The sequence below is a fragment of the Oxyura jamaicensis genome, chromosome 19 (assembly GCF_011077185.1).
Source record: "Oxyura jamaicensis isolate SHBP4307 breed ruddy duck chromosome 19, BPBGC_Ojam_1.0, whole genome shotgun sequence".
Classification (NCBI taxonomy): Eukaryota; Metazoa; Chordata; class Aves; order Anseriformes; family Anatidae; genus Oxyura; species Oxyura jamaicensis.
In genome coordinates this window covers 10,972,078-10,985,617 of record NC_048911.1, presented here as the reverse complement: position 1 = coordinate 10,985,617, position 13,540 = coordinate 10,972,078, and the positions used below count along the sequence as shown (strand labels likewise).

Sequence of the window (13,540 nt, the reverse complement as noted above, 5' to 3'; positions counted from 1 at the left end):
TATGACGATCGGAAACAAGGCACCAAGCATCCTTCAAACTAAAGGGGAGCATTGCCTATCCTTGGGCTTTTACAGCAAATTACTTTTGCTGGGGTTGCAACCTCTTACGTGACTCCCCCCATCCCCACAGCCCCGCGAGGCCTCCCACCACCAGCTGGTTTGGCAGCTTAGATGCAGCCTGGTAACACAAAGTCACGCTGAAGCCACAGGGGAGGCATCAGAGCAGTTCACTCCCGGTCCCCTGCGTTGCTCGGAGCAGTGCAGCCGTCCCGTGGGGAGCTGTGCTCGCGAGGCTGGGCAAGGAGCTGGTGCTCAGCACCCCCGGTGACTGCGGGCTGAAGGCTCCTGCCCTGCTTCTCCGCACAGAGCCGTGGTCCCCAGCACTTCCTGGGGGCTTTGAAGCCGTCAGCGCAGGGAGCTGCAGGACGATCAGCTGACAGACAGGATGGCTCTGTAGCACGTTAAGTCAGCCAGCAGCAGCAGCAAATAACCCTTATTAACTCCCGACACCTCCCAAGTGATTTTGCTGTGCGAAACGACCAAAGGCACCACAAACTAAACACCCAAAATGCAGTTGCAGTCTCTGCTTAACTTCAAAAGCAATGGAGGGAAAATAAGTTGCTGAGAGTTAGCTTTAGAAATTCTTTTGGGTACTGAGTAGGGACCTCCCAGCAAGGCAAGGGTTCATTCACGGCCGGTAACATTGGAATGCTCAAACAGCTTACGGATGCTACTGAAACTTCATGACTAAAACCGCAGCTTCGTTAACAGCTCTTGGCTCTTGCATCATTACCTGTACCCCAGAGATGTCAGGTCAGTGCAGGGAGGCACCACTGCTCCTCTCCACAGCGAGGCAGGGGCTGGAGGAGAGGTGCCTCCTGCCCAGGGCACCGGCTGACGCCTGTCTGCGCTGCCCACCCATGGCAGCGGGGCTGCTGGAGGGCCGCACGCACGGACCCTGCGGCAGCCCCGCAGCTGCCCTGAGACATGAGAGAAGCATTTAGGTGGACACTGAAGAAATCCCTGCCAAGGTGTGGGCTCTGAAAAGCTCTGTAACTGGGGAAAAAAGCCCCACGGGAGTTAGGGTTTTCGAAGTTCAGGGTTCCAGATCCACACGGAATGCTAAGTTAATGAAAGGATAATTTTCCACCTAAAGGAGGGGAGGAAAAGTTCAATGGAGAGATTCCATCCATTTCTACCAAACACATCTCAACCAGACAGAACAAAGTGCTTGAAAATAGCACTACATATCCTCCAGGGCTTTGTCCAACCTACTTTCTGACACTTCCAGAGACAAGGCTCCACCACTTCCTTAAGGAAACTGCTGCAGAGTGGGAGCACACCTTGCACAGCCCCCTCGCCACCAGGGCTGCAGAAGGGCACGCTGTGATGGCGTGAGCTGTCCCCAGGTAGCTTTCTCACTGGCACAAGTAAACTCCCCTTCCACCATCAGCTCCTGTCATTGCCATCTCTCATCACGAAGAACAAATGCCAGCTCTCTTGGAAGTCATTAGGATACAGACCTTTTAACCTTGTCTGTTAATTAAGATGTCATCAGGAAGAGTCAGATTACCTACAAGGCTTCAAAGCCATCATCTTGCCATTCAGGAGAATGGGAATGATTAGGATATTAAAGTCTAGAGCAATATTTCCCCCCCCCAAAGCCACTTTGAAATGACAGACATTGAGGGACTACCAGTCCCTCAGGGTTCCAGGAAACACCCCTGGTCACTTTGAACAGAGCACACAGACCTTACATCCAGGCAGGCAGGAGCAGGAGGGCCAATTCAGGGCAATTTCCACTTACATGACATTGTCCCACAGGGAAGCTTTAAGCTGGTATAAATCATACCTCTCACACAATAAGTGCTTAAATGAGGAGCAGGACCTCTGTATCTGTTGCTTTTATGTATCACACCAGCCTTTTTGTGCTTTTCTATAACATTCATGTGTTGAGTGTTTGGAGCATTTCATTGCCTGAAGAGCAGATCCATCCTAAAACCAGGCATGTCATTATTGTGCCACTAGAAACAGCTCCCTGTGGCATAAAAACAGCCAATAACAATCCACCACATACACCAAAGCCAGTTCACATCACACACTTCCCTTACTTCAGGCTTTAGCCAGGTTCCTGCAGCCTCACAGACCACAGCGAGTACCCCAAGCCCCTCACACAGCTCCAGTCTGACACCCTTAGGACTCCGTAGGGCAGGAGACAGCCACAGGAGAACCCAGCTTGTGCCAGCTGCAGCCAGGGGCTAGAGGTGGCTCCGAGCACCCTGTCCGTACACCACCGGGACCCCAGCCCCACCAGCAAGCAGAGGGCTGGATCCAGGCTGAGGAGCAGCTGTATGTGTGCAGGGGTGCAGCACCCTGTGCAAGCAGAGCCTCCCCACCACAGCACCCCCAGGAACTGAGCAGCACTACTGTGCTGTGGGGTTTTTATGCCAGGGCTGGGAGAAGGGGGCAGCTGCAGGACATCAGCACTGTTTCAAGCCCTGCAGCTGTTTCCTATAATAATGAATTTATAGGTTTAAACAAATTTGGCTTTAAATGAGCTAAAAATTCCCTGTGTATCTCTTGGTGGCTGCAGCTCTGTGATGGGCTGGCAGTGCATCACCTTCCATGGGGGCAGGAGGAGCAGGTCCCAGGGGCTGGGGCTGCCACTGGGGGTGGCAGCGGGGAAGGTGCTCCAGGTGCACTGGTGTTGGAGCCTCCCTGTGGCCCCTTCCCTTCTCATGAAATACTGACTGTGTGGAGACCTGATCTTAAGGTTTCCACAAACCTTTGGAGGCCTTGGCAAGAACAAAGGTTTGAGCGAGGGCCACTGCCAAGATTGCTTACTTTGGAATCAAGCTTAAATGGGGTTTGATTTGGTTTAGGCTGTGGGAATTAGCTTAAAATGTGCTACATTAAAGGACTGGGTGTGCTTATAAACATGAGCTAAAGCACTTGCTTAGTTTTCAAGTTTGTATTGAGAGAAACATGAAATCAGCTGTGAGGGAACGAGGAGGTGGAAGTAGCTTCCCAGTGGCAGGATGGTGCGTGCTGTCCTTAGGCTTCCTGGCGAAAAGATCCCAACCTTTCCAGCAGTTTGCTGCAGGTTCCCCTTCGCCTAGGCTCGGTGCGTGGGATAAGGACAGATTCCACATCCACACAAAATGGTATTTCCCAGAACTAAGGATCCTTCCAGAGGTTTATTTTTATCTCCCTGGTGCAGTGGCACAGGTGGGCAGCTCCTGCAGCCGCTTCACCAGAGCAATTAGTGCGCGATGAACTCCTGCACCCCGGGGCCGAGCCTCCAGGCGCAGAGCTGGCAGCGGCACGTCTGTCAGGTGAATTACCAGTGAAGATGTTCCTTCTGCTATAAGACAACGCAAAGCTCCTTGCCACGTAACACTGATTGGATTAGACTGAGCGTATTGTATTTTCCATGTGTTAGATCTCCTGCCGCAGTTGCTGCTTTGTAATACGTGGCTTGTCAAGTGACAGCCGAAATCAGCGCTGGTGTGGCTCCCACCTGGGGACTGTGGGGGGAGCAGGAAGCAATCCTGTCCCAGATGTAATTCTGCTCAGCGATAAAACAGATTTCCTAGGGCCAAATCTGAAATAGAAACGAGCCGTTTCAACGCACGCGTCTGTACAGCAGCGCTTTCTGTTTATGCAGCATCAGAGCTCTCCAGCCCCAACCCGCAGCGAGAGCTGGGACCGGGGATGGGGCAGTGCGGGGCCTCGGGGGCTGCTCCCGCAGGACCCCCGCCGGGGTCACAGCCCCTGCACAGAGCCCCTTCACCTGCAGCCACGTCCCCGGGGAGGGACAGGGGAGAGCAGGCGCCCGCAGTGCCCAGTGGCTCTGCCTCCCGCAGGGGCTCCGGGACCGGCTCCGCTCCCGGGGTGCCGTGGTGCCGCGGTGCCGCTGCTGTCTGATGGCAGGCCGTCTCCTCTCCCTGCAGGCGTGGACCGCGAGCTCGGTTGCGATGGAGACCGTGTCCCTGGAGCACCAGATCCAGAGCGTGCAGCGGCACATCGCTTTCCTGAAGAAGGAGCAAATGGAGTTGCTCCACGGCCTGCACCTGGAGATCCTCCGCTTGCAGAAGCACTGCTCAGGTGAGCGCCTGGTGCCCGCGGGGCAGGCAGCGAGCCCAGCACAGCCTCCCCTCCCGCCGGGCGCCGTCTGCCCCAGTGCCAGGAAAGCCCTCGGACAGCATCCCCCTGCCAACGGGCACCAGCAGCTTCCTGAAGCTGCAGCGCTCTGAAGAACAGGAGCAATTCTTATTCTGGGCATCAGCTGGACAAGCAGGTAGTAGGAGAGGAGTCAGTGTTCATAATTCATAATTAAGACCCTGTTCCTTCGTTTTAACTTGGTGCTTGGGGCAGGCTTCTGAAAGGGGATCAGCCCCGCCAGCTCAGTGCTCTCCCCAGGCTGCGTGCCCACACCCTGCAGTAGTTTGACTGCAGTAGTCGCTACCCTGGAGGGGTTCGCTGGTCTAAGGAAAGGAAAAAAAAGCCCAAGTATCAGCCAGCAACGTGGTCCTGCCTTTTCTTTCCATGATTTGTACCCTCAAAGGTATTTTGGTTATTAAAATGTAAAAGTAGTTCATCCTTTCTCCCAGATGCTGGTAGATGAAGGGAAGGAAAAGGGCTGAACTCCACCGATGATGGGGGTGCACAGGACTATGCCAAAGTCACTTTCAGAACTGGGGGAATGTGATTTTCTTGTTTATATCCTATTTCTGTGCATTATTTTTTGTTATTTGGAGCTGCAAAATCCCCTCTTTCCTGCCAGCCTGGCCCGGAGCAGCTCGGCACTGTTGCTGTCGGCAGTGCCCGTGTCTGCTGCCCGGTGCTGTGTGAGCACTAAAGCCACGGCACCAGCACGCCCGCGCCCTGCCAGGACACGGCTCCACGCAGGGCTGCAGAGCTGCTGCCGCCCTCCTGGCCCCCGGGGAGCCTGGGCTGGGGGCAGGTCCCCGCGGCGCGGGGGCTCTCCCATAAAACCCCTTGCCCAGCAGTGGCCCCACTCTGCCTGCCACTGAAATCCATCCCGGCACTCTCATCAATAATTCAGCTGCAGCGAATTACTCATTGTCTTCCAGCTTCTCATCCTCACTGGTTCCTGGGAAAGAGACATGACGGCATTTCTAAAATTGTCGGTTTATTCCCCATCCTTCCCCGGCTTTGTCTGTTGTGTTTCATTTCTTTTAATATCTGAAAGGCTGTAGATGAAGCTATGTGAGACAGCGGGGTTTTCAGGCTTGAATCACGCTGAGGGGTTTAGAGCCACCCATGGCAGAGGTGGCCCCATCCACATCTGTTGTTTGCAATCAGCTCTTCCCAGCCGGGCCGACTGGCCGCACCGCGGGGCTGGATGAGTGTTGTGCCATCGGCACGGTGTGTAGTTCTGCAGTGCCTTTCTGCTAGGAGTGATGGGGGCAAAACTCCTGTCCAGCTCTGGGATGACTTTGGTCATGTTTTCCGTGCCACCACCTGCGATGCTGTTTGCATGAGCGGTGAACTGGTCACTCAGCACTTCCCCGCCTGGTCCAGGTGCGTAGCTCATTGCTGCACCTGGATCCGCTGCTTGAGACCTTGGATTCTTGCATCGTGACCTCGGTGTCTGAGCAGCACCACATCGTGACCTCGATCTGGCAGCAGAAAGGCTGTGCTCATAAGGGACCTTCTCCAAGTAGATAAACCCACAGCTTTTCTGCCCCAGGACCCAGGCTGGCACAGGCTGTGCGCTGCGTCCTCAGCAGCCTCCACCACCCAGTGCTGCCACGGGGCAGCAGGATGAAGGCAAACTGGGGAGGGGGCCCCGGCACCCACTGGGCTCTGCACCGCTCCACCAGCAGCACAGGCGGGAGGAAAGGGCCAGCGGGACCGCGAGTATTGCGGGGGGTCAGCTGGGAAGCTGGCCCTAGCGAAGCCCTGCAGCCCAACATCTACAGTCGTAGCGCTTACAGGAAGATAAGTGCAGTGAAGAACAGTGTGGTATGATTCATTTATTGGAATAAACTTCACGTTACAGAGCAGAGTTGGCTTTCCTCCCACTCCCATTTTATTTGCGAAGCATAAACACAGCAGAAATAGCAATAGATTCTTTCAGACTCTTCTGTTTCTCCTTTTACTGGAAGATGAGCTCAACTCGTGTGGCAATAATTAGCATGTTCCCCAGTGTTAGCAGAACAACAGGAGGGGAAGCTCGTGCAGGAAGCAGAGCCGGGTTTCCAGGAGGGAATCCGTGGAGGCAGCGTGATGGATCAGCAACGTGCAGCACAGAAGGTGCTGGCAGCCCCTCCGTTCTCCCCCACATCGATCCGAGCACAGGACCAACCTGCTGTCCAGAGGGCAGCGGAGACCCTGCGGGCCACGGCTGCTCCCAAGGCACGGATGGCGTCCCACTTCTGGGACTGCATGGCCCCGGGCACGGCGAGGGCGTCCTGGACACTGCAGAGCACAACCGCGGTGCCCGGTGGGGTGCCAGGGCCTGGCCGGCACAGGCGGCAGGGGGAGCCCCGTGGAGATGAGCGAGGGGAGAGGAACACGGAGCAGGAGCAGGCTGCGGCCCCTCCAGGGCACGGCCACGTCCTGCTGTGGCAAGGCCGGGGCAGAGCAGCCGGGGCAGAGCTGCCACCGCACGCACCCAGCCCGCAGCACCCCCAGGACTGGCACAGCAGCAAGGAGCCTGCTCTGCGCGTCATTCAGCAGAGCAACGCTGTCTGTTCAAACGGGAGACTGCTGTAGATTTCATTTGGAATATCTCTGAGACTCCAAACCCATTATTTTAGCTTCAGAAAAATAACAGCGCTGCCATTGATTTCCAATGGGGCAGTCAGGAGTGCTGAAAGCTTTCCAGAAATTGCATTACGTTCTCAGTTACTTCTGCATTCTCACTACAGATTTGTTTTCTAAGACAGACGGGCAGAGGAGCCTGAGCCAAGCGTTTCGCTTCAGAAGGATGGCAGTGATGAGGATTAGAGTCAACACAAAAGCAGATTAAAAGAAAAATGTAGGGCAAAGATTAACCATTTGAATTCATATTCAGAAAAAAAGAGCTCCAAAATGACTGACTACTGCTGTTAGCTCCTTCCTTCTCCTTTGCTGCTGGTAGTCTCGTAGTCTGTCGTATTAATTCAAAATAAATTGTAAATGTTTGCAGGTTAAAGGCGAGCTCCAGCAGGTCCCTGAGCTGCTGTATGAGCCCTGAGGAGCTGGGGGCTGGGGGCCCTGGGGGAGCGCTTGGCCCTTTGGCAGGAGAGCCGAGGGCCACCCAGGCTGCGCGCAGGGACAGGTTTGTAGAGGCTTTTGTGGGGTACGTAGTGCTGCAACAGCGCAGCAGCGTCCTGCTCCAGGCACAGCGCAGGGACAAGGACGTCCCACTTGCGTAATGTGCAGAGGCAGAGAGCAGGCTGGAAGCAGTAAATTATGAAATACTTCAGGCAGCAGTTTACACTTTGGTCTATTTTCAGTCCGTTGCTTTGCTCTTTGTCCTGATTTAAAGCACCAAAAGTGGTTCCAAAAACAAACAGTCCCCATGGGTGTGAGGGAGCCTCTCCTGCCTGCGGTGGGGCAGGACCTGCAACTGCACCAGTCCCATCCCGGGGGCAGGGGCTGCTGCAGATCCCGGGGCTGCCTAACAGCTCACGGATTGCCAGGCACCGGGCTCGGGACCGGCTGCGGCTGGGAGCGCTGGGGCGGGCACGGTGGCCCGGCAGAGGAGCCAGGGCTCAGCCCCGGCACGGGCAGCAGGAAGGGGGAAGCAGCGAGTGCACCGGGCAGGGGCTCGGGCTCATCCCTGTTTGATTTCTCTCCTAGAGCTGACCCACGACCTTGAAATGAAAGAGCTGGAAGCCCGCCAGCAAGGTAGGATCTCGCGGTTTGCATGCGCTAAGTGGGGTGTGCGGGGTACCGGCTGCCTGCATGGAGCCTGGGGGCGTGGGGTCCCCTTGTCCTCAGGGGCTGGTGGGGCTGGGGGCGGCTGGGAAGCCCATGTGCACAGTTCACAGCCTCTTAGCACCGAGGTTAAACGGCCTCAAATGCCTGTGAAAAAAAAAAAAAAAAAAAAAAAAAAAAAAAAAAAGGATTTTGCATGTGAAAGATGTGAAAGCAAGCATCCATCGGGTTTGCTTTGCTAATCCCTTTACACAGAGCCCTTAGGGGTAGTCCACAGACCCCCAGGGAGCGTCTCAAAGCCTGCAAAGCCTTGAGCCCCAGGAAAAAGCAAACAAGGATGTTATCAGTTATCCCCTGAGCTCCTCTCGCCCCTGCGAACCATCCTGAAGGCACCACCAGTTCCTCAATATGACCCACAAAATGATCTTCCACGTTCCAAAATAAGGGGGAGAGAATTGCTGGTGCTCCCAGAATGTCTGCAGGCTGCTGGCATGAGCCTCGTGGGCAGGCATCAGCGCTGCAGAGCTGGCCAAGGCGCCTTTCTCAGTGTGCTGACCCCCGGGTCCCGGTGTGGATCAGTGGCGAGGGGGGTGCTTGTGCTGCCCCTGTCCAGGCCCTGCAGAAACGCATCCCCCAGAACCACCCCGGGTTTACCTTCCTGGCATTACTGCCCCATCCTCGTGGCCACCAGCTCTCCCGGGGCCTGGCCACTGACCCGAGCCCAGCCTTGTGTCCCTGCCTGCACTGCAGGGACCGTCTGCAGTGAGCACCGCCCGCAGGTCTCTGCCCATCGTTCAGCCTTTTTACAGCTTAGGAGGAGTATGAGCACATTTGCTACATTTATGGGGCAACAAGCTAAATTAAGATGCCATCAAATGATTGCTCTTCAAATGCCACTCATGTAATAATTACCGCGTGCAGCTGCCTCCCTTAAGATCTCATTAGAAAGCATTTTTCCTCTGCAGAAGACACTTAAAAGCTGGAGCTATAAAGTGGTTGCAAAGCGTATCATAAAAAGCAGAGCTTTTTCACAGCCACGGGAGCGCCTGGGCATGCCGTGTGCGCAGCGTGGGTCCCAGTGACAGGCGCTGCCCTCCTCGGCCCCACGGGGATACACGTGGCCATGGGGCAGGACTTGTCCTCATACTGGGCACCCTCAGTGGGCCGGTGCGTTTCCACAGCAGGCTGAAGGCTGCCTGCAGGAGCCCCAAGAGATGGGCCGCTGTGGCTGCAGTGCTCCCCAAAGCCCTGTCCCCAGCCCCTCCACCCTTTCAGGATCATTAGGCAGAAGGGAGTAGGGAAATGCAACGTTTTGTTACCCAAATTGCTCTACAGATGGACAGTTACTATTACTAAACACAGTCTCTTGATGCTACTGTGGGGGAGCAGAAGGCAGGATGGGTGCATGGCTGGGTGGCCGGTGCTGAGCTCCCACAGGCAGGTGAGGGAGCCGTGGCTGGATCTGCCACAGGGCCCACGCAGGGTGGCTGGAGCGGTGCAGGGTGCTCGGGACCAGGGTGCAGGGCTGGTGTGAAATCACACTTTTTTTGGGCGCCACCGGCGTGACTCATCAGGGCCGGGGCAGGGAGGGCACCCAGCACTTGTGGGGCGTAGGGAGAGGTGGCGGGTGGGAGCCGCGGGGAACCTGCCACTTGGAGCAGTGCCTCTGCTTAAACAAGCCCTGTCCGCGCCCCGTCGCTGGCAGCCAGCTGCTGCCGGGAGCAGAAAGAAGACGAACAGGTCAGGCATCAGCAACCAGGGGTGATGGCGTGGTGAGTGCATTGCAGCCGCCAGAGTTGCTGGCTGCCTGCCACCGCGCTGGGCGGTGCTGACACAGCCCCAGCTCAGGAGCCCCGCTGCTGGGGGGCTGCCAAGGGGTGCCCCTGACCTCCACGCCCCACCACAGCGGAGCCCAGCACACCCCAGAGGATGGGGAGTGGTGAGCCCACGGCCCCTGCAGGGGGTGGGCAGCCAGAGGCAGTGCAGTGCCTCTGAGCACACACCACCCTTCTTGGGAACTCCTCTTGGAAAAGATTTTCCTTCCTGAGAAAGGCTGCAGCACGGGGAGGGACTGGGCATAGCACAGCAGCGGCAGGGTTCCTCTCCTCCTGTCCTCTGCCTCTCACGCCCAGCCTGGGGCTGCTCCCCAGCTCCCGACCCCACGGCTTCCTGTAGGCAACCACATCCTTGTGCTGCTGGTGCCGCCGGCGCCGGGGTGCTGCGTGCCAGCGGGATCGCTGCGGCTCACACCTGGAACCGGGCCGCCCCTGCAGGGCCCTGGCGTCACCAGGCGGAGGCCGAGCCGAGGGTGGGACGGGGAGGCGAGGTGCTGGGGACGCAGGGCAGTGCCTGTGCGGGGAGCACCCGGGGCAGCCTGGTCCCACCCGCACCTGCACCGTGGTGCAATGAGAGCGGCTTCGGCTGCGGTGTCCATAAAGAAATGAACACATTTACGTGCCCCTCAATAAATAGCCACATGCATGTATGTCCGTTTCTCCCTAGGCCCTCAGCTGAGCATGGCTCGACTGCCTGGTAATCCTGGATTAGCATTCTCTGTCCTCTCTAATCTGGCTCTGCAGTCTCTTGGCATGAGGGCAGCAGCACTCGATAAATTGGGTTGATTGCTTTGCTGTCGGGTTTTTCTCCTCTGTCCCAGCCTGTACACTAGCCCCATCGAGAGGGGATCCCGTGCCTTGCCCCAGAACACAGGGAAGGGCTGCATGTGCTGGTGGGCAGCCCACGGGGAGTTTTTGGGCCACCGTTTCCAAGAGCACCTGAGCAGCCCAGTGGCACAGCATGGACGTGCTGGCATCCCACTGAACCATGCCCCTGGGTCTGGTGCCCTCATGGCCACCTCCACCTGGGGAACTGCTCTGTCTGCTGGGCAGAGCCACTCCTGCCTCTTCCTAACCCCCCCATGCCTTCCCCTGCAGACGTGCTGGACCGGGAGCTGGAGGAGAGGTGCCGGGCGATGGAGGCCCAGCTGCAGGAGAAGGAGAAGGACAACCTGGAGCTGCGCAAGGAGCTGCGCCACAAGGAGACCCTGGTGGCCGCGCTGCGCTCCAGCCTCCGCAACAAGGAGCGCAGGTTCCTGGAGGAGCTGAAGCGGCGGAGCCACCGCGTCACCATCCTCGACACTGAGCTGCAGAAGCAGACGGAGGCGGCTGCCTACCTCTCCCTGCAGCTGCACGCCACTGCCCAGCGGCTGCCGGGACCCCGGGCCAGCGGGCGACCGCCCACCGAGCAGCCCACGTCCGAGGGCAGGCCCCGGCGCCGCGGCCACCGGGCGCACCCACGGCGCCCACCCGGGGACGGTGCCCGCCCCAGGGTCCCCGCACGTGAGGAGCACGACGCCATGCCCGACCCGGCCCTCTTCCTCTACACAACACGGCCACCTGCCCCGCAGCACCCACCGGAGCCCTCCGCTGAGGCCCGGGGCACGGCCAGCACCGCTGCGGCCCCCCGGGCGCAGAGGTCCCCCCGGCCACCCCCACAGGAGCCCGCAGCCAGGGCCCGGCCAGCCAAGGGCGAGCCCAGCAAGCGGCCTGGGTCTGGGCCCCACGGAGCCCGGGCCCGGGAGTAGGCAGCCAGGGGTGGGCACGGCCCGAGCGGCCAGGAAGGCGCTGAGCCCGGCGGCACTGAGGTGGGCGCCGGCTGAGGTTGCTGCCCCTGTCCCCCGGGAGGGGAAGGAGGCAGCGGAAGGTGGGTGCCCTGCCCGCACCCCCACCCCACTGAGCAGCCGGCGGTGCTGGGGCACAGAGAGCACGGTGTGCTGATGCTGCATGATTCTTGCCAAGGGGGAACAGCTGAGCAGCTGTCCAGAGCTTCCAGAGGAAGAAAGGAAGAAAAATAGTGTTTCCAAGACAAGCAGACCCTCCTGTTCCTGCTGCTGCTGTTCCTTGGAGAAGACGCCGGTCGTGTTCCCCAGGCCTGGGGTACCAGGTGCACAGCAGGAAGACCCGTGGCTTGGCACAGAGCTCAGCACAGCCCTGCCTCGGGCACCCCTGGCTGGGCTGGGCTGGGCTGGAGGGGCCCAGACACCACCAGCACAGTCCTTGGTGCCCAGGGGCTGCCAGCGGCCTAGTGACAGTCGGCCCCGTTGGCGCCGGAGGGATTTTCCCCTCCACAGCTGTGCCAGCCATGTCCCAAGTCAGTCCCCTCTGCGAGATTTGTCTGACTGTCACACGGATTTCCCCCACGTTATACACACATGGCAGGCTGGGACAAGGCCGATGAAGGTGACCCACAAGCTGGAAGGCACCCACTCGCAGCCCCTGGCGCTGCTCCTCACGTGCTGCTGGAGCAGGTTCCTGACTCGCGTCACCCACAATGGGCAGGCTCTGTCCATGCACCAGCGTTGTATTTGTTGCTTGCACCCATGCCCAGGTGTTGGTTTTTCACCACAGACAATAACCACGTCAGCAAGGCACCGGTGAAGGTGGGATCTCATGCACCACCACCCTGCTGGGGCAGGACCAGCCGCAGGGGCGGCCCCACGAGGAGCACAGGCTGCACAATCCGCTTCGCCCGTGTCCCTGGGGGTGCCGCAGCTCCCCGAGCTGGGCTCTGGGGAGCAGCTGGAAGAGGCACCATGGGGCTGCCGCCGTCCCTCCCTCCCAGCACCACGGCTTGTGCCAGTGCCCAGTGTTGGCCCCTTCTGCCTTGCCTGACTTCACACCAAACCAACGGCTTCAGCTGCTCTGAAGCAAAGATGTACCCTAAATGTTGGATAAGAGCAGAAACTGGGACAGGAAGAAGCGGGGCAGGGGGCAGGTCTGGTCTGGGGGCTCCAGGGGACCTAAGGAGCCCCGTGGGTAACGGGGAGCCAGCCGGTTTGGGTGCCAGCCCTCACTTCCCCCAGGCCTTGTGCTGTCGGGACACCAGGGCTGTGTCTGGGAGCAAAGCCCCCCAAGGCTGCGCAGCCCTGCCGGGCCCGGGGTGCAGCACGGCCCCAGGTCCTGCAGGGCGATGCCCGGTGCGGGCAGGAGGAAGCCGTGTGCCGCCGTCAGACCCCATGCCCTCCGAGTTCAGTTTGAGCCCCCCTGGAAAGCACCGCCATCCTGCAGCAGCCGGGCTGAACCTGCCCCAAGCTCGCCCGCAGAGCACTCACGCAGTCAGAGGTCTCTATTTTTGTAGTTCAGTGTTTATATATTAAAATGCTTTTACGAGATTCTCAGTAACAGTCCCCAGGCCAGCTCTTTAGATGGTAAAAACAACCCCCCAAGCATACCATCTGCACCGGCAGGACAGAAATGAGCAGCTTTTGTACCTTTTCTCTGCCTGTGACGTGAACCCTCTCGGTGACGTGCCAGGCTTCGGAGGCGAGGCAGCCCCCGGCGCTGCCCCCCGGCCGTTACTGACCACGGCCTCTAAGCACACCCCCGATTTGTGAGGAGCCCCCCGACACAGCAGCCCCAGCATGGGGCTGGCGAGGGCCGAGCCGTGCCCATGGGGTCTGTGCCCGGGTGGGACGGGGTGGCCGCTCCCCGGCGCTGGCAGCGGGGTGTCGCGCGGTGAGGCGCCCCGTGGCCTTCCGACATGGCTGCGTGCCCCGGGCTCAGGGAGGTTCTGCTGAGAGTACAGCGCGACGTTAATTTAATGTGAGGGAGGGTGAAGAAGTCTCCGTGCCGTTCGGCCGAGCGTTACT

At 58.9% G+C, this 13,540-nt stretch overlaps 1 protein-coding gene across 2 annotated transcripts; it reads left to right on the top strand.

The window, feature by feature from the left end:
- Positions 1 to 2,744: 2,744 nt before the first annotated feature.
- On the top strand, positions 2,745 to 13,113 carry CCDC92B (coiled-coil domain containing 92B). Of its 2 annotated transcripts, XM_035343246.1 has the most exons (5): positions 2,745 to 3,164; positions 3,954 to 4,107; positions 7,816 to 7,863; positions 10,827 to 12,783; positions 12,849 to 13,113. In XM_035343246.1, the coding sequence occupies exons 1-4, from the start codon at positions 3,162 to 3,164 to the stop codon at positions 11,474 to 11,476; spliced, it is 855 nt and encodes a 284-aa protein (XP_035199137.1). In that variant the 5' UTR covers positions 2,745 to 3,161; the 3' UTR covers positions 11,477 to 12,783; positions 12,849 to 13,113. The 2 variants fall into 2 exon arrangements, with proteins under 2 accessions (XP_035199137.1, XP_035199136.1); XM_035343245.1 differs by lacking the exon at positions 2,745 to 3,164 and having other exon boundaries at positions 3,545 to 4,107.
- The last annotated feature ends 427 nt before the right edge of the window (positions 13,114 to 13,540 follow it).

Bases quoted from the DNA above. Each gene is read 5' to 3' on its own strand.
- CCDC92B (XM_035343245.1), top strand. From the start codon at position 3,927: ATGGCAGGCCGTCTCCTCTCCCTGCAGGCGTGGACCGCGAGCTCGGTT. The intron at 4,108-7,815 runs GTGAGCGCCTGG...TTTCTCTCCTAG, and splicing joins CTTGCAGAAGCACTGCTCAG to AGCTGACCCACGACCTTGAA. The intron at 7,864-10,826 runs GTAGGATCTCGC...CTTCCCCTGCAG, and splicing joins GCTGGAAGCCCGCCAGCAAG to ACGTGCTGGACCGGGAGCTG.